General features: G+C 41.0%; 1 protein-coding gene across 8 annotated transcripts in view; it reads right to left on the bottom strand.

The window, feature by feature from the left end:
• Positions 1–25,599, bottom strand: part of PIEZO2 (piezo type mechanosensitive ion channel component 2) — a 252,233-nt gene that overhangs the window by 163,341 nt on the left and 63,293 nt on the right. For 6 of the 8 annotated variants that reach the window (XM_044934794.2, XM_044934790.2, XM_044934791.2 and 3 more), the window contains exon 3: positions 2,751–2,876. In XM_044934794.2, the coding sequence (XP_044790729.1) occupies positions 2,751–2,876 (126 nt within the window). Of the gene's footprint in view, positions 1–2,750; positions 2,877–17,075; positions 17,353–17,699; positions 17,813–25,599 lie in introns of all 8 variants that reach the window. The other 2 variants (XM_044934792.2, XM_044934793.2) reach the window with 2 other exon arrangements.

The raw sequence follows: 25,599 nt of genomic DNA, 5'->3' as shown, positions 1-25,599 counted from the left end.
TGTATGTGTGGTGTGTGCGTGTGTGATGTCTGATCTCTATGTGTGTGATCTGTGTGTGTGTGATGTATGATGCGTGTGTGCTTTAAGCCTGTATGTCTTTCTGACTCTATCTATACCTTATGGGAGAAGCTCCTCCACATACAGTAAATTCATTTGTAAATGTGAAAAATGGAATACAGTCTTAGCATTTCACATTTCATTTTTGTTTTGACCTTTGTAGAACTGTTTCAAATACTATTTTGAATAAAAATAGAAAGACCTAGACTTTGGATCAGAGGAGATTATGTGTTCATATCCTAATCTAGACACCCTCCAGCACAGTTCTGTCTACACCATCGCTCAGCACCAAACAGTATTTGCAGACACAGGCAAGCTATATATTTGTAAACCCAAGTTTGAAAAATCTGATCAGTTGTAATATATCTTGTGATTAAATACTTTCAGTGACAAAGATAACTTATTATTTATGAAATACCCTTTTTTAAAACAAAGAGATATTTTATTTTCTACATTGCTACAGTATGAGATATTACTCAAGATAAAGAAAATAAAATTTTGATGTCAAAACATTATATATACAGAATATATAACATTATATAATTGGATTATGGAATCTCATCTGGATGCGATGTATTAAATAATTTTTCCATGTTCTTCCTCTCACACCTACCTTTTTTGCTTCAAATTCAGCTTTTATTGTGGGGAAGGTAGCAAGTTGTTCAGAAAATACTTATGGTTAAAAAATCCCTCCTTCTGGCTCTGGGAATCCCTGATTAAGACCTACCCAAAGGATTTTTGATTCAGGAACAGTAAAAAATAACACTGCTAACATCGGAGAAGGCAATGGCACCCCACTCCAGTACTCTTACCTAGAAAATCCCATGGATGGAGGAGCCTGGTAGGCTGTAGTCCATGGGGTAGCTACAAGTCGGACGTGACTGAGCGACTTCACTTTCACTTTTCACTTTCACACAATGGAAAAGGCCATGGCAACCCACTCCAGTGTTCTTGCCTGGAGAATCCCAGGGATGGCAGAGCCTGGTGGGCTGCCGTCTCTGGGGTCGCACAGAGTCAGACACGACTGAAGCAACTTAGCAGCAGCAGCAGCAACACTTCTACTAAGTTCAAAAAGACCTGAATCTGGCCACATGTAATAAATGCTTCCTATCATATTAATAACATAACTAAAGTACCATTATTTAAACATTGCATTTTATCAAGTTTTTAATAATTATGTGACTTTCATCAGACATTAAAACCACATGGTAACAATGGAATATTATTCAGCCACGAAAAGGAATGAAGTCCTAACATAGGCTACAACGTAGATGAACCTTGGAAACATTACGCTGAGTAAGAGAAGTCAGACACAGACATCATGCAATTCTGTTTGGATAAAATGCCCAGAGGAGGTAAATCCACCAGAGTCAGAAGGTAAAGTAGTGGTTGCCTAGGAATGCGTGGAGAGGGAAAGAAGGAGGTATAGTGTTCATGGGTGCAGGGTTTCTTCTTGGGGTGATGAGAGGTTTCTGGATTAGAGAGTAGTAATGGGTGCACAACCTAAAAACCACTGAGTTGCAGTCCTTAAATGGGTGAATTTTATGGTATATGAGTCCTATCTAAGTCTTTTTAAAAACATATCTTAGTTCATAGATCTTAAATCAAGAATCACTTTGATAGGCATTATTATCCAAGGACCTGGGCAGTTAATAAAATGGCCAAAATGAACACTAACTTAGCTCTGTGAAGTTTAGCTCTCTGAAAGTTATGCAGTGAGGGATACCGAATAATCTATAACTCTGGGTTTTATTAAAGAATCTCTCACTACATTTATGCTAACATTCTTTGATCCATGAAGAATTTTAATCTCTTTTTATTTTACTGGGAAGGGTTGGTTTACTTCTTTTACTTGTGGTTGCACTTATGAAAGACCAGGAAATTTCAAACCCACAAACGAGTTCCTCAGTGAAAAACTGACAACGTAAAACTATTAATTTAGTCTTTTCCAAATATCTCAGGATTTCTTCAGGTTTAACTTAAAACATATGGATTGTATTCCATCTCTTTGAAATCCTTCTGGTTTTTTTTTTCAAATGACAAACACACATCCTAAAAAAAACAGGAGTAGAATTTACCTGATAATAGATTAATTTTAGAAAGATGACACTACCTAGATAAAGCATATATGTGTTGACTTTTTCAGATCAAAACCTTAAAATATAAGGTTTTTTGTGTAAGATATATCATTTTATTATGAATAGCAAAAAGTAATCACAGTTTGAAAAAGAAACTGTCGTTTACTTTTTCCCCATAAAGATGAGCGAAATCTTACATTATGCTTTAGAAATGGATTGAGGTCACTATTGTATAATGTTATTCAACTTTTATACTCTTATTTATCCTGGTACATACTGTACCTGTCTCATCTCACTAGCTGTAATGAAAGTTCTAGGGTCTGTACATAAATCTCGATTTTTTTTAAGACTACACCCAGCCATAGTGTGTTACATACAGATTGGAGTCTAGTAGCTAATATGTGTTGAAGATGCATTAATTAAGGCATTCACATTACCCCATTGTCAAGGCACATGAATTTCTTTGTATATATTTATGATGCATGAGGTCAACAAATAGCCAAAAACTTCCACAGTTTTTTTTTTAATGTGTTGCCTAGATTTTCTATGAATGTCACAACACATAGCTTTGTTAGGCACATTCACAGCATGATAAAAAGGCCCCATCATACTCACAGTTGTAACCAGGCGCGATGCGGTGCTGTGCCTCCAGACTCGCCAACGTGATGTGGAAAATGATGTGCAGCAACAGGAAGGAGAGACTGGTGAAGCACAGAGACTTTAACAACCGTCCCGTGTGTCCTGGGGAGGAGAGCAGGGAGATGTGAGTGAAGCTAGGATGACCACACTCATTCTGACCTTCCCACAAGTTTACATAGGAGATGTGTCTACATCGTCTGTTCTATGGGCTTCCCTGGTGGCTCAGACGATAAAGAATTTGCCTGAAATGTGGGAGACCTGGGTTCGAGCCCTAGGTTGGGAAGATCCCCTGGAGAAGGGCATGGCAACCCACTCCAGTGTTCTTTCCTGGAGAATCCCCATGGACAGAGGAGCCTAAAGGGCTGCAGGCCATGGGGTAGCAGAGTCAGACACAACTCAGTGACTAAGCACAGCACAGCAATCTGTTCTATAGAATGACTCAAATGTATGTGAAATGTAATAGTGACTCTCTTAATTATTAGTTTAAAGCTAAAAGCAATTTATTACCTTTATAAAATTATATGATTAACACTGATTGAAAATGCGTTTATCGCAGGATGCTTGCTTGCATGTTTGTGTGCCCAGTCGTGTCTGACTCCTTGTGACCCCACGGACCGAAGCCTGCCAGGCTTCTCTATCCGTGGGATTGTCCTGGCAAGAATATTGAAGGGGGTTGCCGTTTTCTACTCCAGGGGATCTTCCTGACCCAGGGATTTGAACCTCATCTCCTGCAGCTCTCGCACTGGCAAGGGGATTCTTTATCACTGCGCCCCTGGGAAGCCCTTATCATAGGGTATGTTACCACAAAATGGAACCACTAAAAAGCCTCTGGTCCAGAAAGCTTTATAAGGGAGTCTGCCAACTTTGAAGGAACAGATAATCCCTATCTTATAAAAGTAGTTCCAGAGAGTAGAAAAAGAAGGAAAGTTGCCTAAAGCATTTTACAATTTACAGTAAGTTTAATTTCAAAATAAAATAAGGCTAGAAAAGGGAAGGAAATTATAAGGCCATTTTACTTATGAATATAGACACAAATTATTTGAAAACAATATTTGCTCACCAGCTGAAATAGCAAAGTAAAATACAACACTAAGTGAACTAAGTCAGACAAAGACAAATATCATATGACATTACTTATATGTGGAACCTAAAATTTTAAAAATGATACAAATGAACTTATTTACAAAACAGAAACAGACTCACAGACTTAGAGAATGAATTTACGGTTACCAGGGAGAAGCGGGGTAGGGGGGGCAAAATAGTTAGGAGTTTGGGATCAACATGTACAGAGATAATCAAAAAGGACCTACTGTAAAAAAAATTTTTTGAGTAAAGTTCAAGGCAAATATATAGACAGTAAAAAGGAATCTGAAGTTAAAAAAATACATCAAAATAAGCTTTGTTGCAGAAAAACAAATGTGGCTTAATAGTAACAAAATCTGTAATGTTATATCATACACTGGTAGGCTGATTTGATAATTTTATTAATGGATACATAAAATAATTTCATTAAGTTCAAAATCTGTTTATGACAATATAATACTCTGAAGACTGGGAATAGAAGGAAATGGCCTTAAGATAATAAAGAACTTATACCATAACTAAAGCAAATATCTTGTTTCTGGTGGAATTGTGGACGTAGTTGTATTAATATCAGAGAATCACCAAGGACAACTGAAGCCCTCATCATTTATACCACTAGGTATACTGGCCAGTGATGTAAGATAAGAAAAAGAAAGAAGAGTTGTAATAACTAGAATTATTTGCCAGTAATGTGATCAAATGGAATCATTTGCAGATGACCTTATCATCAATATAGGATGTCAAACTTAATCCACAGACCAATTATTAGAAAAAATACACAACAATGATTCAGATGCAACATCATCTTGCAAAAGTAAGTATAGCTCCTCTGTGTTGGCAATAATCAAATAGAAAGCAAGATACAGCGTAAATTAGCAAACAAAACTATATTGTAATGGCTTTGTCAAGGTGTCAGTATAATCTAACACTGATCAAATGTCGCTGTGAGTTTACAGATATTGCTAAATTCTGCAATGAACTGACTTTAACATATTTTTCGTTGATAATCTGGGTGGGCCCATTCAATCAGTTTTAAGTCCTGAAAAGAACAGATAATTGGCCTTTAAGTTGAAGCTTAAAGGTCTAAACTGTTTTAAATATAACTAAAATGCTTCAGTTTGTCTCATTTTTGATTTTCAAGTTTAGTTAAGGGTCTGTCAATTCTGTTGAACTTCTCAAAGAACCAACTTTTGGTTTTACTGATTCTCACTATGGTTTTTCTAGTCTCTGTTTCATTTAGCTCTGCTCTCATCTTTATTTCTTCCTTCCTGTTGCTGGTTTGAATTTTAGTTTGCCCTTCTCCTTTCCACTCCTTAAGGTGTAAATCTAGGTTATTGATTTAAGATCATTCTTTTTTTTTAATACAGTTGTTTACAGCTATAAATTACCCCGTGAACACTGCTTTTGTGCATCCAATAAGTTTTAGCATATTATGTTTTGTTTCCATTGGCCTTTAAGTATTCTTTTTTTATATATGCATAGATTACTCTCTTCATACCATTTTAAAATTATTTATTTATTTATTTAAGGCTGTGCTGAGTCTTCATTGCTTTGTGTTGGCTTTCTCTAGTTGTGGTGAGTGGGGGGCTACTCTTCACAGTGCGTGGGTTTCTCATTGTGGTGGCTTCTCTTGTTGCAGAGCACAGGCATGGTTTTCAGCACATGGGCTTGGTAGTTGCGGTTCACAGGCTCTAGAGCTCAAGCTCAGTAGCTGTGGTGCACGGGCTTAATTGTTCTATGGTATGTGGAATCGTCCCTGACCAGGGATCAAACCCGTCCTCTTCATTGGCAGACAGAGTCTTAACCACTGCGCCACGGGAGAAATCCTTTAAATAATCTTAAATTTCCCTTGTAGTTATCTCCTGGACTTGCTAGTGTTTAAGAATGCATTGTTTTCCATAGACCTGTGAATTTTCCTTCTGTTATTAATCTCTTAAGTTTCATTCCATTGTACTTTTAGAAGACACTTTGTATGCTTTCAGTTCAGTTCAGTTCAGTTGCTCAGTCTTGTCCAACTCTTTGTGACCCCATGAACTGCAGCACTCCAGGCCTCCCTGTCCATCACCAACTCCCATAGTTTACTCAGTCTCAGGTCCATCGAGTCGGTGATGCCATCCAGCCATCTCATCCTCTGTCATCCCCTTTTCCTCCTGCCCCCAATCCCTCCCAGCATCAGGGTCTTTTCCAATGAGTCAACTCTTCGCATGAGGTGGCCAAAGTACTGGAGTCTCAGCTTTAGCATCATTCCCTCCAAAGAACACTCAGGGCTGATCTCCTTTAGGATGGACTGGTTGGATCTCCTTGCAGTGCAGGGCACTCTCAAGAATCTTCTCCAACACCACAGTTCAAAAGCATCAATTCTTCGGTGCTCAGCTTTCTTCACAGTCCAACTCTCACATCCATACATGACCACTGGAAAAACCATAGCCTTGACTAGACAGACCTTTGTTGGCAAAGTAATGTCTCTGCTTTTCAATATGCTATCTAGCTTGGTCATAACTTTCCTTCCAAGGAGTAAGCGTCTTTTAATTTCATGGCTGCAATCACCATCTGCAGTGATTTTGGAGCCCAAAAAAATAAAGTCTGACACTGTTTCCACTGTTTCCCCATCTATTTCCCATGAAGTGATGGGACCAGATGCCATGATCTTCGTTTTCTGAATGTTGAGCTTTAAGTCAACTTTTTCACTCTCCTCTTTCACTTTCATCAAGAGGCTTTTGAGTTCCTCTTCACTTTCTGCCATAAGGGTGGTGTCATCTGCATATCTGAGGTTATTGATATTTCTTCTGGCAATCTTGATTCCAGCTTGTGCTTCTTCTAGCCCAGCGTTTCTCATGATATACTCTGAATATAAGTTAAATAAGCAGGGTGACCATATACAGCCTTGATGTACTCCTTTTCCTATTTGGAACCAGTCTGTTGTTCCATGTCCAGTTCTAACTGTTTTTTCCTGACCTGCATACAGGTTTCTCAAGAGGCAGGTCAGGTGGTCTGGTATTCCCATCTCTTTCGGAATTTTCCACAGTTTATTGTGATCCACACAGTCAAAGGCTTTGGCATAGTCCATAAGCAGAAATAGATGTTTTCTTTTTCAATGATCCAGCGGATGTTGGCAATTTGATCTCTGGATTCTCTGCCTTTTCTAAAACCAGCTTGAACATCTGGAAGTTCATGGTTCACGTATTGCTGAAGCCTGGCTTGGAGAATTTTGAGCTTTACTAGTGTGTGAGATGAGTGCAATTGTGCGGTAGTTTGAGCATTCTTTGGCATTGCCTTTCTTTGGGATTGGAATAAAAACTGACCTTTTCCAGTCCTGTGGCCACTGCTGAGTTTTCCAAATGTGCTGGCATATTGAGTGCAGCACTTTCACAGCATCATCTTTCAGGATTTGAAATAGCTCAACTGGAATTCCATCACCTCCATTAGCTTTGTTTGTAGTGATGCTTTCTAAGGCCCACTTGACTTCACATTCCAGCAGTCTTTTTAAATTTCGTGAGAATTTTTTCATGATCTAACATATGGTCCACCCTGGAGCATATTTCATATAAACTTGAGAATAATATGTATCCTCCTAGTGTTGAGTGGAAGGTTTCATATTTATCTGTTAGGCCTCGTTGGTTTATAGTATTGTTCAAGTCTTCTTTTTCTTCATCATTCTTCTATTTAGGTGTTCTCTCCAGTATTGAAAGTGGGCTATTGAAATAGTGAGTTATTACTGTATGAGTATCTATTTCTCCCTTTAAGTCTGCCAATGTGTTTGATGCATATATTTTTGGGCTCTGCTGTTTGTTGAGTAAATGTTTATAATTGTTACATCTTCTTGAATTGACCTTTTATCAATATACAATGTCCTTTTGTAAAGATTTTTGACTCAACGTATATTTTGTCTAATATTAATGTAGCCACCTCAGTACTTTTTTGGTTATTATTTGTATAGGACATCTATCCTTTCACTTTCAACCAACTCTTCTTTGGATTTTAAATGAATCTCCTGCAGACAATACATAATTGGGTTATATTTTATTATGCATTCTGCTACCTTTACCTTTCATTGCAGTTTAATCCAATTATATTAAAATACTTACTGATAAGGATACATTTCTGACATTTTGCTATGCTTTTCTGTATGTCATAGCTTTTTGTTATTTGTTCCCTCTATTACTTCTTCGTTTTTTACTTTTGAAGCATGTTTGCCTATATAAGATCATCTTCTAAAACATAGAAAATTTAATCAATTAGTTAATTAATTTTTACATTGCATATATTCTTTTTGAGGTTCTTTTACATTGTAAGTTATTACAAGATATCGAATACAATTCCCTATGCTATAGAGTAGGACTTTGTCATATCTATCTTGTTCCAACCCTATACCTTCTTCCAAACTAACAATAAGACTAAATTAATTAATTGGAGTATAAGACCATCAAATATATACTCTTTCAAAACACTTTTTTTCCCTCCTGATCCTGCCCCAAAGACTCCTGATTTCAAACTGGCTCCTGCCCTGAAGACATCAAGTTTCCCCCACCCCCATTCCATCTCTCTGACCAGGGGAACTAGGGAAAGGGGTCTCAAGAGCTGAAGACTAAATGAGAATCCTCTAATTCTGTTATAAACCAGTACAAGTTCTGGTCTCACCCCCAAGCTACACATGTGTGCAACAGACCCAAAGGACCTTTGAGAACCGAACTACAATATAAAGAACCACATGGGTCCCAGACTGACCCCTGAGGGGTGCATGTGCAGGGAAGGCCCAAATAGAAAAGCAAAGTTTTGAGAACTGACATTGGAACCACCAGTCACAGAAAGTGAGACAAAGCTTGTGAGCTGAAACCAACCAGACTGATTGCCTGTTGGAAACTGAGAAACAAAGGGGGAAAAAAACAACTTTCTCCAGAGGATTTAAGATGACCCAGTGATTCATAACATAATATTCAAAGTGACCAGGATATAAACCCATATTACTTGGCATAGAAAACACCAGGAAAATCTGACCAAGTCCCAAGAGAAAATACAATAAAGTCAACCTTGAAATTATCCAGATGTTTAAATTATTAGAAAATGACTTTAAAACGTCCATTACAACTACACTCCATGAGCTCAAGGTAAACAATCTTGAAATGAATGGAAAGATGGAAGCTGTCAGTAGAGAAACAGAAAAAAGGAGAAATTTAGAACTGAAAAAAAATATAATATCTGAAATTTAAAATTCAATTGATGGACTCAGTAGTAGAGTAGAGATGATAAAGAAATAAGCCAGTAATTTGAAGAGATTAATAGAAATTATCCACTGTAAATATCAGAGAGTAAAAGAATTCATAGGCCTCGGATCAAAGGTCCATGTTTGAGTTACTTCTGTCATTAGGTTTACTGAAGGGGAGGAAAGAGAGGCTAGTGCAGAAAAAGGATTGGATGATAGTCAAAAGTTCCCCCAATTTTTTGAAGACATAATCTACACATTCAACAAGCTCAGCAAATCCTAAGAAGGATGAACTTGAAAAAACCATGCCAGACTCAGAATAACCAACCTGCTAGAAACCCAAAGAAAAGAAAAACTCTGAAAGCAGAGAGAAGAAAATGTCACATTATACACAGGGGGACAGCAGTTTGAATTACTATGTGCTTTTCATCACAAATGATGAAGACCAGGATAGCTGGAATGACATCTTTAAAGTTATGAAAGAAAAGAATTACGAACCCAGAATTCTATACCCTGTGAAAACATCCTCCAGGAATGAGGGCAAATGAAGACATTTTCAGATGAAGGAAAATTGAGAGTATTTGTCATCTGGAGGTCTGCTCTAAAAGAAGCACGAATGTAGTTTCTTCAGGCTGAAGGGCAGTGAAAGGGAAATGTGGAACTCTAGTCATGAGTAAGAGCAACAGGAAAGGGTAAAAAGATGTTTGTTCTCTTACACACACACATACACACACTCACATACACACACCCCAATTACAGCCATGCTCCAATTAACTCAGGGTATTTCTAGAAATGATCTCTGTTTTTCTGGTTTTTGAAGTATTTTGTGTGCACAGGAATAATTGAGGGTGTTATGTTGCCCATGTGTCTTGAGTAGTCACTCTTATTTATACAAGAAATATGAATTATCCAAAGCTATGTCACCTAATAAATAATCATTCATAATTAGAATCATAAGAAAATGGGGCATATATTTAAAAGAAATAATATATATATATATATATATACACTAACTTTAGAATGATTTCTCAAAGTAACTCAGATAGCAGATTCACAAAATAGGCAATTCATGGCCAGCATGACATGGCACCAACCTGCACAATTATACACTGTTTTCTCTGGTTATTAAGCAGAAGAAATTCAACATTAATGGAAGGAATAAATAACAAGGAGGAAAAAGTAGAGTTTTTCCCATCAACTTTAACTTAGGTTTTATTGATTGATTTTGTTTATTTTTAATGTATTTCCTCAAATAGAGCTTTAAAAAAGACAACAGTTACTCCATAGAGTCCATCCAAGAACTGGGATTTAAATATAAATCTAGCTCCTCATTTATTACACTCTTGAAAGAATTCAGAGGTTATTGCTATAGTCACCACTTCTGATCTATGGTTTCAAGTGATGTTAAAGGTGACTTTTAATATGAAAGATCTATGATTCCCATTGTTGTAAGCTAATCTGGAAATTTTCTTATTAAGAAGCAATGCATCACCATATTTGAGCAATTCTTCCAGAAGAGCTCTGAGCCTTTGAGCAATCTTTTTTGCGGTAAGAATGAAACAGCAAAAAAATTCACTGATATGATTTTATGGATAGTGGTTTAGTCACTAAGTCTTGTCTGACTCTTGTGACCCCACACACTGTAGTCCGCCAGGCTCCTCTGTGCATAGGATTTTCCAGGCAAGAATACTGGAGTGGGTTGCCATTTCCTTCTCCAGGGCATCATCCCAACCCAGGAGTTGAACCCAGGTTTCCTGCACTACAGGCAGATTCTTTACCAACTGAGCTGCCAGGTAAGCCCCCAAGTTAATGAATTAAATGCAAATTCTGTATAAATACAGAGTTTTAAGAGGTTTTTTTAAAAAATACTTTTTAAAGTCTCCTTTAGCCTTCCCCAAAATATTTTTATTATCTGACTACAATTTATTTAGAAAGATGCCTATATACATGGCATTTAGAAAAAATACTTGGAAAGCAAGTATTTCTGTTTTATGAATCGCCCATAATTTTAGGCTCCAGACAGAAGAAATGAAAAGCAAGTTGATACATAAAACTTTTTTCTTTTTCTCTTCAAAATGAGATTGAATATAAATACACATTAGATGGGCTTCCCAGTGGCTCAGTGGTAAAAGAATCCGCCTCCAATGCAGAAGCCACAGAAGATGTGGGTCCCCTGGAGGGGGATCTCCAATATTCTTTCCTGGAGAATCCCATGCACAGAGGAGCCTGATGGGCTATGGTCCATAGGGTCACAAAGAGTCGGACACAACTGAATTGACTTGGCATGCATTAGCTCGAAAGAGCATGTTGCAACTTCAAAACAGACTGGACGGTCAGGCTTCAAGGCTAAGTATAAGAAGGTGCTAACACTCAACATCTGACTTACAAGAAGTTCTGTGCCATTTCGTTGGCACAAAACTAATACAAAAGGAGAGAAGAAATACACATTGACTACATATGCTGTTTGAAATCTCAGCAAGGCCATCATTCTAGCACTGCTCAGAACCCTTTTCTGCTAAAAAGAATGAGTCAGAGAGGCTTTCTGGGAACACTGCAGAAGCGATGGAAGAATAAACGACGAGCTTATTCGCCCAGAATTCTTCCCGCCTGAACTAGAAGCTTCCACGGCATGTCTCCAAGTGGGACTTGGAATTCCCCTGTGCCCCACCCCTTAATCCTCCTTTGCAAAAGCTCAGATCTCTATTTCCAATTTTGTTGTTGGCAGATTATTGAAGCCAAAACAATATTTTCCCCTCTCCCTTCCCATTTGGATCTATCATTTATTACTCTGGCTTTATGTACTATTACTTAATAAGTTTTAAAGTGTTGTAACCTCTTCTAAAAGTTTCTCCACACCAAAGCTGATATGATCAGAGAGAAAACAGTGCTTGGGGTATGCAGGGTTGGGGGGAGGTGGCTGAGGGGCCAGAGAAGGGGATGTGAAGCCTCCAGTATCACGTGTCCACTCCTCTCGTGCTTCCAAACTTACCGCTTGTGACCAGGTCTCATTGCTTCTACATCTTTCCTTACCGCCTTGACCACAAGGACCTCCCTCTGACCCCTACATTGCATAGTGTCTGTATCTAACATTTGGCATCTTACAGTGTGAGCTGCTGTCCTGGGCTGGTTACCAGGAGACAGCCTCTGAGTTGGGGCTGCTGTGCAGACAGTTACTGGGAGAAGAGCTCTAGGCAAGGACATGACAGGGGAGCGAGGGGCAGGACTGAGACAGGGGAGATGCTGGCCTGGAAAGCAGCTCCAGGGGGCCCTCAGCTGGTCCTTGGGAAGCCTGGAGTGGGAATGGCCCTTCACAGATACCTAGAACTGAGGCAACAGGGCTAAGTGTTTGCACCTTACCCACTCCATCGCTGACCAGAAATTTGATGTGGACTGTCCCTAGAGATGAGTATTACTTGCAGCTTCCTACAGGTGAAGACAGTCCCTAGGGAGGAACCAGCTGCAGGCCTACAGTCAGAAATATCCACGGGAGACTGGCACCATGATCACAGGGTGCTGGGCCACTGGGCCTTCTGGTTCTAGACACTGATTGGCCTCAGACAGACCATAAGCACCCTAGAAGCAAGGACTTTTTCCAGCACAGGGAAAGCTTCGCAGGAACCTCACGGCTAAATATCTGTGAGGCAAGAAGCAAGTGGGAGGGCATAAGGTTGTGGGGGTCTTCCAATTCCAGAAAATTCCAAGAGCCGGGGGCTTCCAGGTGACACAGTAATTCATGGTAAGAACTACTTTCTTGGCTCTAAACATGTAGAGATCATAGGTAAAATCTGAAGAGGGTCACCAGAAACACATAACCAGTCAGTCACACAAGATAAATATTTCTAAGGTTAGAAATGGAACAGAAATGAAAAGCTGTGTGCAGGCATCCTTAAGGCAGACATTGGAGACCAAAGTGGGCTTCCTGGGGAGCATTTCATGACATGCTCAGTGTCATCAAGGAGGCCACTGTAGGAATCACTGATTAAACAAGGGTTTGGGTTACAGCTCCCCAGTTTTCAAAATGATGCTGGAAAAGCATTTATGGTTTATAAGGAGCTTAGGGAGGAGAAAGACTGTAGGTATGACTAGTGGGAAAGCCTGAATACCCAGCATCATCCAAGGGCACATCTTAACTCTCCATCCCCAGGGGTCCAGGTGCGAAAAACACAAAAGAGTCGGAGAGGTGAGCACAGAGGTGTGGAGGAAGGGCTTGAAGAAGAGCAGAGAGAGAGAGAGAGAAAGAGAAGGAATGAGACAAAGAAGAACTTTTCTTTCAATATGAAGAAACAAAACATGATTCAAAAGCATATAAAGAGAGACTTCCCTGGTGGTCCAGTGATTAAGAGTCTGCACTTCCAATGCAGGGGAGGCAGATTCAATCCCTGGTCGGGGAACTAAGGTCCTATATGCCTCTAGGCATGGCCAAAAGATTAAAAAATTTTTAAAAACATTATGAAAAAAATAAAGCCAGAAAAGATAACTGGGACATGGATTCACCAAAGCAAAAATTAAAAATTGTGAAACACGCTGAAAATGACTTTAAACTAAGTTGTTTGGGATCCTCAAAAAAATTAATTAATTAAATCTTGAAATGTAAACAAGAAATTATTTTTTACAAACAGAAATGAAGAAGATGACACTGACAAAAGCAACTATATGTCTTAGGAATTTACAACATAGTCATATAATTAGTGAATTACATCAATAGATACACTAAGCTGTATCTATTTCTTGGTTGGATACCAAGGCAAAGATAAATTTAGTGAAGTGGATGACAGTACAGAGTTCACTCAGAACTCAACACAGAGTAACAAGGAAGAAATTAAACAGTAGCTGGGAGACACAGAGGGTAGGCTGAGAGAATTCTACTTACGTGTGGTTAGGAATTCCAGAACAGCAGCATAAACAGGGAAATAAATATTTTGATGAATTGTCTTCTGTTCATTTATTTGTTAATTTATTCATAAACAAACAAGTGTTTGATGACTCCTATGTGAGAGTCACCATGCTGAGACTTCAGGCTTCCAGCACAGAACAGGTACACAGTGAGATCAGACATGCTACCAAAGAGCAGAGGAAGTGCCTGGTGTACCATAAAGATGGTAAAAATTGGACAGAAATTGGAAGTAACAGCTTTGTTTAGTTGGAAACAATATATGTAAAAACACACTGGGGCATGAAAATAGGTTGGAGGAGCCAAAGATTTCAACTGAATTAAAAATTCTAACAATAAATCCTCCAGCTCCAAGGACCAGACCAGTAAAGATCTTAGATGAGGGCACAGTTCTGCCCTCCCCGTGCAAAAGCACACAGACAATATGTGAACAAATCAATACAGGCCATGATCCAGTAAAACCTTATTTGTGGGCACTGAATCTGGAAGTCAGGTTAACATGCAAATGTCATGATTTATCTCGATTTTTTTCATGCAGATCATCTTAAAAACCGATAGGCAGAGGTAGATTGGGCTTCCACGATAGCTCAGTTGGAAAAGAATCTGCCTGCAAGGCCAGAGACCCAGGTTCAATTCCTGGGTCAGGAAGATCCGCTGGAGAAGGGACAGGCTACCCACTGCAGTATTCTGGCCTGGAGAATTGCATGGACTGGATAGTCCATGGGATCGCAAAGAGTCAGACACAACTGAGCAACTTTCACACAGAGGTATATTTGACCCTGGGGCTGTAGTTTGTGTACTTCAGCCCCACAGAAGCTGAAGCAAAACGTTCGCAAGTTAGAAAAGCAAGAGACTGAGTTCTGATATTCGAGAAATTGCCTAGCAGGCATCCCCCTGGTTCCATGATGTCTGAGGGTCAGTCCCATTCACAGGGAACAAACAAAGCAGGTGTTGATCTAGCTTGACCAGGTCGTAAACACTGGCGCCCACCATTGGCCTTCACATGGCCACCTTCCCCAGAGAGGACCCACCACACACTTTCACTTTCTCTAATTTCACCATTTCAAAGAAGAAATCGAGCCAACATTCAGAACTCCAGTTGTAAATATACACTGGATTCATAATGTCATGAGGTAGTTGTCTTGTTGCGATGTTCTATGAGAAGGGGGAAAAAGAAAGCTATTCAGGTAGAAATGTATTAAAACACACAGGACGTTGTATAAGCACACTGAAAATTTCCTGCTAAAGTCTGAAAGCCTGAACTATGGACAAGAGGCCAAATTGAATAACTCAAGTTCAAGCACCCAAAGAAAAAGGCTTTCCTAGCACATTCTCACGGCCCTGCGTGGGTGGGTTTGGCAGACAGCAGGCCAATACAAACATCCAACGTGGAGATGAAGAATTCTCTTCATGGAATCAATTGATTAACCAGCCCCGCTCAGAAAGAGGAAGGCGTTTCCAAGGGCACAAGCTCTGAGGCCTCTCGTTGAGCAGCCAATGCCTTTGCATGAAGTCAAGGGCAGGCTTCAGCCAACAGATTCAAAGGCAGGGGTCAGGAAGCTGCCCTGCCCTCTGCAGAGCTCCTGACTCTCCTCTGCCATGAGCCTTGTCTTTCCTCTTGGAGGCAGGACAGCCTTCAGAGGCTGAATAAGGCTGGGGGCATCAGGAACGTGTATGATATTTACTCATGCTGGGAAAACTTTTCATGTATAAGTGAAACCTCTGAGCTAGAGCTTTGGGCCAATTCGGTAAACCACCTATAGGACTAAGAAAAGCGAGTTACCACTATTTTTTGCTGCTTTTACTTTTTTTCTTTTAACCACGTTACAACTTCTGCCCCTTGGAACCTAAGGGTCCAAGGTTTTTGGATGGTCTCTGTGTTCCTCTTCCCAGGCCTGAGAAGGTGAGGTAGAGCATGGTTCATCCACTGTCACGTTGTCTTTCTGCACAGATGCCCTGCCCAGGCCCGGAGCTCCGGGTCTCCACGTGGCACATGGGGAGGGGCTATCAGTGGTCATTCCCGGGGTGCCAGCAGTCCAGGACTGACCTTATTGCTCACTGCTTCCCTGTAGGTGGAAACCCTGCCAAGTCCAGAGGAAAACATGCAGAAAGAGGGAGTAATTTAGATATCCACCAGATGTGGCTCCTGACTGGAGATCCTAGCCCTCGTCACCCCTGGTTCTGGGGTGTCACATGTTTGTCAGATTATTCAGTGCCCCAACTTCAATCCTCAGGGACTGTACTGCAGCCCAGGTATAGCAGAGGGCAGCCATTTGGGAATAAATGCTTCAGTCATTTTTAAGATGATCCAAAATATAAGAAGTGTGGTTGGCTGTCCACACGTTTACTTTCAACCAAGCAGCAGCCTTGGGGCATTGGGTCAGAGAGGATATGGAAGGAAAAAAATATAAAATAAATAATACACACCTAAAATCTGCTCTGCAAAACGAGCTGTCAAAATCCAGAAGGAGCACTTTTTAAAAGCAATTTTGAGGTTCATGGGTCGCATTTCTGAGAACTTCAGTTGTCTTAGTTTATCATTCAGAGGCGGAAAGCCCCTTCTACATGTTGCTCCCCAAATTCTCACCACCTTCCAGCAAGGAGGCTTTGTCAGATGAGAGCCCTTGGCAACACGTCACCCTAGGGGACAGATGTGTGACATCCTACATTGACCAGAGGCCTCCAGAAGGCAGGAGTGAGGTATCACAGCCTTGGAACACTCCTGAACATTGGCACAGTGCTTGGCACATCCCGTCCAATGTCACCAGAAGGACGTGAAAGATGTGAAAACTGTGGGAGAGGAGCTGCTCCCAGAGCAGTGATCCCAGTGCCTGTGGGTGTGTACAGACGACCAGAAGACCTTGTAGGGCTCGTTGAACCACTAGGCCCGTTTGTGGAATTCTGCACCAAGGGACCTGCAAATGGTAAGGAGTGAAGAACCACCAGGTGATGGAGTCCATTCCCCTGGAGGCCGGCTGATCTCGGGGAGCATTTTTTTGGTTGTTAGCCTCCTGGGTCTCCTGCACCAAGCTCTCCCACAATCGTTCATTCTTCCAGCCATTAGCTTCCTGCATGGAGCTCTCCTGCAGTCCCTCTAGGAAAACAATGACTTGGAAACAAGGCTTACCTTCTACTCCATGGGACTCTGCCCTGTCCTTCCCTTTCACCTCTCTTGCCAGGAAGCCCAGTTTGGTTCCACACTGATTGAGCATCAGCCATGAATAGTCACCGCCTCCAGCTTCACATTGATGGAGAGTCAGAGCCTCGGTCTGGGGTGTCTCCACACTCCAGGGAGTGGTCCAGGTACAGACTAATGACCATCCACATGCCTCATTGAGCTGTGTTCACATCTGCTCTTGTCAGGTGTAAGATGTCCAGCTTTGCTGGCTGGGAGTCTTCCTGTCCTGCTGACCCAGCAGGAGAGACAGTTTGTATTGTTACCATCTTGTTCCCTTGGGGAACACACACAGGTGACCATGACTAACTGCCTCGTGACCTGGTGTGTTTATCTCCCCAGCCCCGTGCTTCCCTCTCTGGCTGCAGGGCTATGGGGCAGCCATCAGCCAGCCCTGCTTCTCTTTGTTCTCTGCACTCTTGAGTCCTGGACAGTGAGTCATCCACACAGGGGGCTCCAGGGAGAGGCACAGACTGTCCACAACTTCTCTCCCCAGAAAGAGCCCAGCACACTTTGGAAAACCAGCCTTTTTGTTAATTTTTCATCCAATGACTCCCATGGTATTTTTTCACCTACCTAGGAAACTGGCAAGAAGACAATGAAATTTCTGTCTGTAGATGGTACATGCCTCTCTGTCCCTTTGGCTCAGGCCCGAGATGTGATGTTTAGGCCTTCATTGGTCATTTAAGCTGTAACAGACACATTCACCTCAGGGACTCCTTGTCACAGGACCCTGCTGTGTGCATCGGTTGCAATCACCTTTATTTCTCTTATCACCTGATTCTCTCTCACACAAACACAAACACACGAGTGCAAGGATCCTATTTGCCCTGTTTGTGATTACTGTATTCCAGATGCATAAAAGAATGCTTAGCAGGCGGTTAGCACACAAGTATTGGTTGAATGAATGAACAAATGAAGGAATGTCACAGATGAACTGAAGAAGTCATATGTTAACTTACAGTCGTTGACATAGGGTGAAGGACTGAGGGGAGCAGAACATTAGTGCATGACAGTGAAGCGTCTCTGCAGAATTCAACTCCTTGAGCTCAAAAATTTACCTAGTGTTAGCCTACTGGCCTGCATCCACACCCCAACATCTGCCATGAAATAGAGCAGCCAAATTCACAAATCCTCCTTCCCATCACCTTCAAGTTCATTCATCTTTTCCTTCCTCCTTAACTTCCTTTCTGTTTCACACACACACACACACACACACACACACACACACAGATCTCAAGATGTGTCCCTTTCAGTTTCATAGATTACTTTTCTGTTGACCACATCTTCTTAGCATGAAGATCCTCCCCTAATGGTTTAGAAAATGATTTTAAAGTATCTTTCTTTTTTATTACATTACCTATTTTTTTCATTTTAACCAGAACTTATATCATTTAGAAGACAAAATATCTGCAGAGATTTAAAAAATGTCCTCAGAAATGAAATGGCAAATTGAATCCCCAGACTTAGTTCTAATAGACTCATTTATTAAGGAAAATCAACACGTCTAGCTTCCATAGGTTACACTTTTTTTTGCATTAAAGCTTTAAGTCACTTGTCTAGGCTGCATACAGTGAGATGAATAGATGCTAAGAGTAAAGTGCAATGAGTTTGGGCAAATGTTTGCATCAGTGAAACCACCACAACAAGACCCAGAATGTCCTTCATGTCCTTTGCAGCCAGTTCTCACCTTTATAGAAATCTAAGAATCTCAAAGAACCCCAAGGGCAATAAAACAAAGGAAACTCACCCTGGGATACATCACAGCCAGACTACTGAAAGTCTAAGAAAAGAGAAAAAGCTTAAAAGAGCTGGAAATAAATAACACATTATGTAAAAGTGGATAATGACAAGATATATGACTGACATCATCCAAAAACTGTGGAAGCCAGAAGAAGTTGGAATGACATATTCATGGTGCTGAAACAGAAAAGTTCTTCAATCAAAAATTCTATACCCAGTGAAGCTGTCCTTCAAAAATGAAGGCAAGCATAAAAGCCATTTTCTGTGTACGAGACAGCAAAAGAGACACTGATGTATAGAACAGTCTTATGGACTCTGTGGGAGAGGGAGAGGGTGGGAAGATTTGGGAGAATGGCATTGAAACATGTAAAATATCATGTATGAAATGAGTTGCCAGTCCAGGTTCGATGCACGATACTGGATGCTTGGGGCTGGTGCACTGGGACGACCCAGAGGGATGGAATGGGGAGGGAGGAGGGAGGAGGGTTCAGGATGGGGAACACATGTATACCTGTGGCGGATTCATTTTGATATTTGGCAAATCTAATACAGTTATGTTAAGTTTAAAAATGAAATAAAATTTAAAAAAAATTAAAAAAAAAAAAAAGCCATTTTAAGACAAAAACTGAGAGGATTTGCAACCAACAGATTTTCTGTGTCAGGAATGCAAAAAGAAGTTCTTCAGGGAAGGAAAATCACACAACAAGCAACTCAGATCTACAGGATCCCAAATTGTGCAGAAATAGCAAATGCAGGCATGGATATATCCTCCCCCACCCCACCCGCCAGCAGAGTTCCCCAGCCCCTGACTGCCTTCAGAGGCACAGCTTCCTCCTCACCTGGCAGATATGGGGTGTATTTGACAAGTGGCCAATACCTGCATATACAGAGGAACATGTAAACACAGGTCTCTGTTACCACCAGCTTTCCCGGCCACCACTGAGTAGGCATCACACATTCTGAATCTAGAAATGTTCCTTTCAGAAAAGGACTCCTTTCTTCAGATCAGCTACAAAATTACCAAACTCGCTTTGCCTTCTGAGGCTGCGATGTGTTCCAGACACAGGGATGACCTGTGCTGGTCACTGAGATGCTGTCCCCACACTGAGATAGGCAGCACACTAGGACGCCAGCATCTATCCAACCAAGAGATGTCACAGCAATTGTCAAACACAGGCCTGGGACTTCCCTGGTGGTCCAGTGTTCAAGACCCCAAGCTTCCATTGCAGGGGCACAGGTTCAATCCCTGGTCAGGGAACTAAGATCCCACATGCCTCAAAGTATGGCCAAAAAGTAATAAAAAGAAAACAAACACAGGCCTACCTCTTCAGGAGGTCATTCCACCAGTGACTACTTAATTTTTGTGATGGTGCGCCTTCCTGGCTGCCTGCATGTTTCATGTCTAACGATGCCCATCCCAGTCCTGGAACTGCCTGCCCATGCACATCTGTCTTTGCATACCCCCATCTCTCTCTGGTCCACTGGCTTTTGACCTTTGGTAACTGAAACCTCTGGACCACTAGCTAGCTCTGACTTTTGAGTTTCCACGTTGCTTTTGTGGTTCAGAGCTCCATCATTCACATAGCTCTTAATCATTCACCATCCATCCTAACCCTTGATGGCTGCACACTTTATGCCAGCAATATATTGGCTGCCGTGGTGACAAAAGTAAACAACACAAGGTCCCTGCACTGGAAGCTTTCCTGTTTCCCAAGGGGTGAGGGGACAGATGACTGAGTTACATATCAGAGAGGGTGACAAGGTGTTCTAGAGGCTTAAGGCTTGAACAAATGTGCAGCTTTTCACCAGTAATTAAAGATTATCAGATAAACCAGAGAAATACAAATACTATATAGTATCACTTATGCGTGGGATCTAAAAAAAATACAACAAACTAGTGAATATGACAAAAAAAGAAGCAGTGTCACAGATACAGAGAACAAAGTAGTGGTTACCACTGGGGAGAGGGAGCAATAAAATAGGGATCAGGGAGAATAAAGTTATTATACAATTAAATGAAACTGTTATCAGACACAAGTCCATGTGCCCAACACACAGTGAGGCCAAATCAAAACGCTGAAGTCTGGAGCAGAGAAAGGTGTATTGCAGGGCTCTGCAAGGAGGCATAAATGCATGTTAATTCTGTTCATTTTGCAGTGTATTTATATTCATATCAATTTAAATATCTCCTTTCCATTGCTACTAAATTTCTTATCACTGCATATATTTGTATAATGTTTATTTTAAATATGCTAGTAATTATGCTTTAATGCTCATATGTTAGAATTAGGATTCTACTTTAAGTAGAACTGAACACTTTGCAATGGGCATTCCTATTTCTTTTCTATCATTTATTTTCTGCTGTTCAGATGCTATAATTGCATAAGGAAGGGGATCCCACCTCAAGGCCTTCGAGGGAGCAGCCCCCTCCCCAAACTGCAGTTAGGTGCTCTTTGACTTGTATCCCCAAGAAAAGTTAAATCCACAATCCTTGATATATCTATGTTCACAAAAAAATATATGTAAATATGAATATAACTGAAACAGGTTCAGTACCAATGGTTTCATTATTCTTGTTCTTTTGCAAAAGGGAAAAAAGAAGTTCCAGGGGAGACATTAGAGGGCTTCACTCAATTCTTAAAGGTAAAATATTTTCAAGAGTGTATAAATCTAAACAATTGTTCCTTAGAACTTCAGAACATCCTTTCAGCATCTTCTTCAAATTCCTAAGGGCTTCATGGTGACGTCTAAGTATTAGCTCAAAATGTCCACCCACAGTGTCTACTGATCAGGTTTTCTCAGGTACAACAGGTTCATGAACAAGTGTCCAGGGGTTGTCCGCATCCTCAGCACAGAGCTCAGCCCTGGTAGGTCCCATCTCTCACCTCCAGACATTGTGAAAAGCCTATTACACATCTCTAGAGTCTAACAACTTTCAATCAAGCTTGATTTCTATTTAATAATTAGACAGATATGAATACTTGTGTGGGCAGTTTAAATATAAATTTCTGATTTTCATGAGACAGTCCAGGATGACAGTCCAGGTGGTGTTATAGGTTGATGTTTTTATATTCTTCATTATATGACACTATGGACAGAGGAGCCTGGCGGGCTACAGTCTATGGGGTTGCAAAGAGTGGGACACAACAGAGCGACTAACACATGCACACATATGCACATGAAAACATCTTTAAACCAGAAAGTAGACAGCCATCCTTTCCTACTTGTTAGCTTATAAACAAATATAATATTTGTCTTTCCCTTACATTGGTTATCAACACATTCTTTTAAAACATTAGGTTATTCACATCTTCTAAAAATTTCTGATCAAATCTTCTACTTGTTCATTATCCATTTGAAAAGTTTTTTGACATAATAATGGCCCCCAAATATGTCCACACTCTATAATCTCTATCTAATCCCCAGAAGCTAAGAGCGTATTTCCTCATATGGCCAGGCCTCATGCTGGGCAAAATGCCCTCACTTTTCTGCCTGAGACACACATGTGGGTAAGAAATGCTGATTCCTGATTGTCACTGAGATGTGATTGTTTGTTATGCAGCAAGAGCTGTCTGATACACTTTCCATCTCAGCATCTTGTTGACTTTCTCCACAGCACTAATCACAATCTGTAATGGAATTACTTCCTTGTTTACTACAATCACTGGAGAGAGAATCCGTGAAGGCAACAGGCATCTCAGTGAGCCTGATGCGAGCCCGAGAAGTGCTGGTGCCATCGATGCAGGAACTCACTTGAGGCCAAGTCGATCTATTCTCCATCTGACCCAATATTGCACTCTCTCAAAAAAAAAAAAAATGCTTCTCTACGAAACAAGGTAGAAACTTCAGTTTCCTAGTTTTCAAAGTTTGGGATTTGGGGACTGATTTAAAACCAAACAAAACAGAAAACAATTCTTCCCTCGGCAAGAAAAGACAACACAGGAAGAGGCCACTTGCTAAAAGATTAGATGTGACTTTTAGTTATATTCTGTGTAATCCCATAGAATTTGTCATCTTTGACCCTTCTCTGCCTGATGGGTCCCATCAGTGTTTCAGCATCACCGACAGACACTAAGGCTCCAGGGAATCTGATGATTCAAATGTCTGCCCCCTGAGGTTTCCTGCAGGAACATTCCTGCTCGGCTGAAACTGAGCTGGCACTGGGAGTACAATAATGTCCCATCATTCGTTCAAGTCAAAATGCAAAATTAGGTATTTCTGAGTTACACATTTGCAGACTCGCTTTTTTACTGTCTGTGCCTGGCCCTAATGAATTGCTGGAGTTTTCTAGAAAAATAAACTCTCACAGCTCTTAGGGTTGTGGACAAGATCACGGCAGACATCAGTGTCTGAACTGCTCAATAACTGCAGAATGGTGTTTTGAAAACATTAAAATTGCAGGTGTCTGCCAACCACAAAATAAAAGTTAGCAAAAGAGACAGACAAAATGACAATTGATGTTTCACAAAGTGAGCCCTTTCTTTCTAGACAATTAACTGGTCTCACTAATTGAATCCTTTCTTGAAGCCCAAGGGCTTGCAGGCAACACTAAGAACGAATTCATCATTTCAGAAGCAAGTTCTATCCTGCAACTGGGTTCTTCATCTTACACTTCAGGTTAGTTCTTGTTATCTTTAAAACTGAAAAACAAGCAAACAAACCCAAACAAATCTAACCCAAAAGAAAAATCAAAGAAGTCAAGCAGGTAAACAAGTAAGAAAGCAGATGGTATTATAAGCTGTTTCACCACTGGAAGTGGACATACTCGCTTAACCAAGAGACTCTGACAGCAATTTTGCCTCCAGGTGGATGTGCAACACACCCACTGCAGACAGACTCTATCTTCCTGGAAGTAGGTCTAAGAGGGGTTTCTTGGGGGCGGAGGGGCACTCCACACCAGTGCCAGGTTCTCAGCTCCTTAACACAAGGGTGGTGAGAACTCAGGCTCTCTCTGATCAGAGTCCCCATCAGCACAACGGAGATGACAACCAAACTATCCGTGTCCTTTTCAGTTGCAATTAAAATACATAACACTCTTGAAGGAGTGTCATTTAAGTAGTAAGCTATCTATTAAATATGTATATTTTTTTGTTTTTTTGGAGCCTCACAAATATTACAGGAGATAAATAAGGCAGGATCAGCATTTGTTGTTTCAGAGGAACTACTTAGGGTCTGAGTGGACTGGCCAGGGATGCAGACAGACCACGTTGGGCCTTGCAGACTGCCCCCTACCTGGTCTGGAACATCAGTTCAGTTCAGTTCAGTCGCTCAGTAGTGTCCGACTCTTTGCAACCCCATGAATTGTAGCACCCCAGGTCTCCCTATCACCAACTTCCTGAGTTTACCCAAACTCATGTCCATTGAGTTGGTAATGCCATCCAGCCATCTCATCCTCTGTCGTCCCCTTCTCCTCCTGCCCCCAATCCCTCCCAGCATCAGGGTCTTTTCCAATGAGTCACTTCTTCATATGAGGTGGCCAAAGTATTGGCATTTCAGCTTCAGTATCAGTCCTTCAAATGAACACACCCAGGACTGATCTCCTTTAGGATGGACTGGTTGGATCTTGCAGTCCAAGGGACTCTCAAGAGTCTTCTCCAACACCACAGTTCAAAAGCATCAATTCTTCAGTGCTCAGCTTTCTTCACAGTCCAACTCTCACATCCATACATGACCACAGGAAAAACCATAGCCTTGACTAGATGGACCTTTGTTGGCAAAGTAATCTCTTTGCTTTTTAATATGCTATCTAGGTTGGTCATAACTTTCCTTCCAAGGAGTAAGCGTCTTTTAATTTCATGGCTGCAGTCACCATCTGCAGTGATTTTGGAGCCCAGAAAAACAAAGTCTGACACTGTTTCCACTGTTTCCCCATCTATTTCCCATGAAGTGATGGGACCGGATGCCATGATCTTCGTTTTCTGAATGTTGAGCTTTAAGCCAACTTTTTCACTCTCCACTTTCACTTTCATCAAGAGGCTCTTTAGTTCCTCTTCACTTTCTGCCATAAGGGTGGTGTCATCTGCATATCTGAGGTTATTGCTATTTCTCCCAGCAATCTTGATTCCAGCTTGTGTTTCTTCCAGTCCAGCGTTTCTCATGATGTACTCTGCATATAAGTTAAATAAACAGGGTGACAATATACAGCCTTGATGAACTCCTTTTCCTATTTGGAATCAGTCTGTTGTTCCATGTCCAGTTCTAACTGTTGCTTCCTGACCTGCATACAGGTTTCTCAAGAGGCAGATCAGGTGGTCTGGTATTCCCATCTCTTGAAGAATTTTCCACAGTCTATTGTGATCCACACAGTCAAAGGCTTTGGCATAGTCAATAAAGCAGAAATAGATGTTTTTCTGGAACTCTCTTGCTTTTTCTATGATCCAGTGGATGTTGGCAATTTGATCTCTGGTTCCTCTGCCTTTTCTAAAACCAGCTTGAACATCAGGAAGTTCATGGTTCACGTATTGCTGAAGCCTGGCTTGGAGAATTTTGAGCATTACTTTACTAGCGTGTGAGATGAGTGCAATTGTGCGGTAGTTTGAGCATTCTTTGGCATTGCCTTTCTTTGGGATTGGAATGAAAACTGACCTTTTCCAGTCCTGTGGCCACTGCTGAGTTTTCCAAATGTGCTGGCATATTGAGTGCAGCACTTTCACAGCATCATCTTTCAGGATTTGGAATAGTTCAACTGGAATTCCATCACCTCCACTAGCTTTGTTCGTAGTGATGCTTTCTA

Source organism: Bubalus bubalis, chromosome 22 (assembly GCF_019923935.1).
Source record: "Bubalus bubalis isolate 160015118507 breed Murrah chromosome 22, NDDB_SH_1, whole genome shotgun sequence".
NCBI lineage: Eukaryota > Metazoa > Chordata > Mammalia > Artiodactyla > Bovidae > Bubalus > Bubalus bubalis.
The sequence above is the reverse complement of the archived record's forward strand: the minus strand, read 5'-3'. Positions and strand labels throughout refer to the sequence as shown.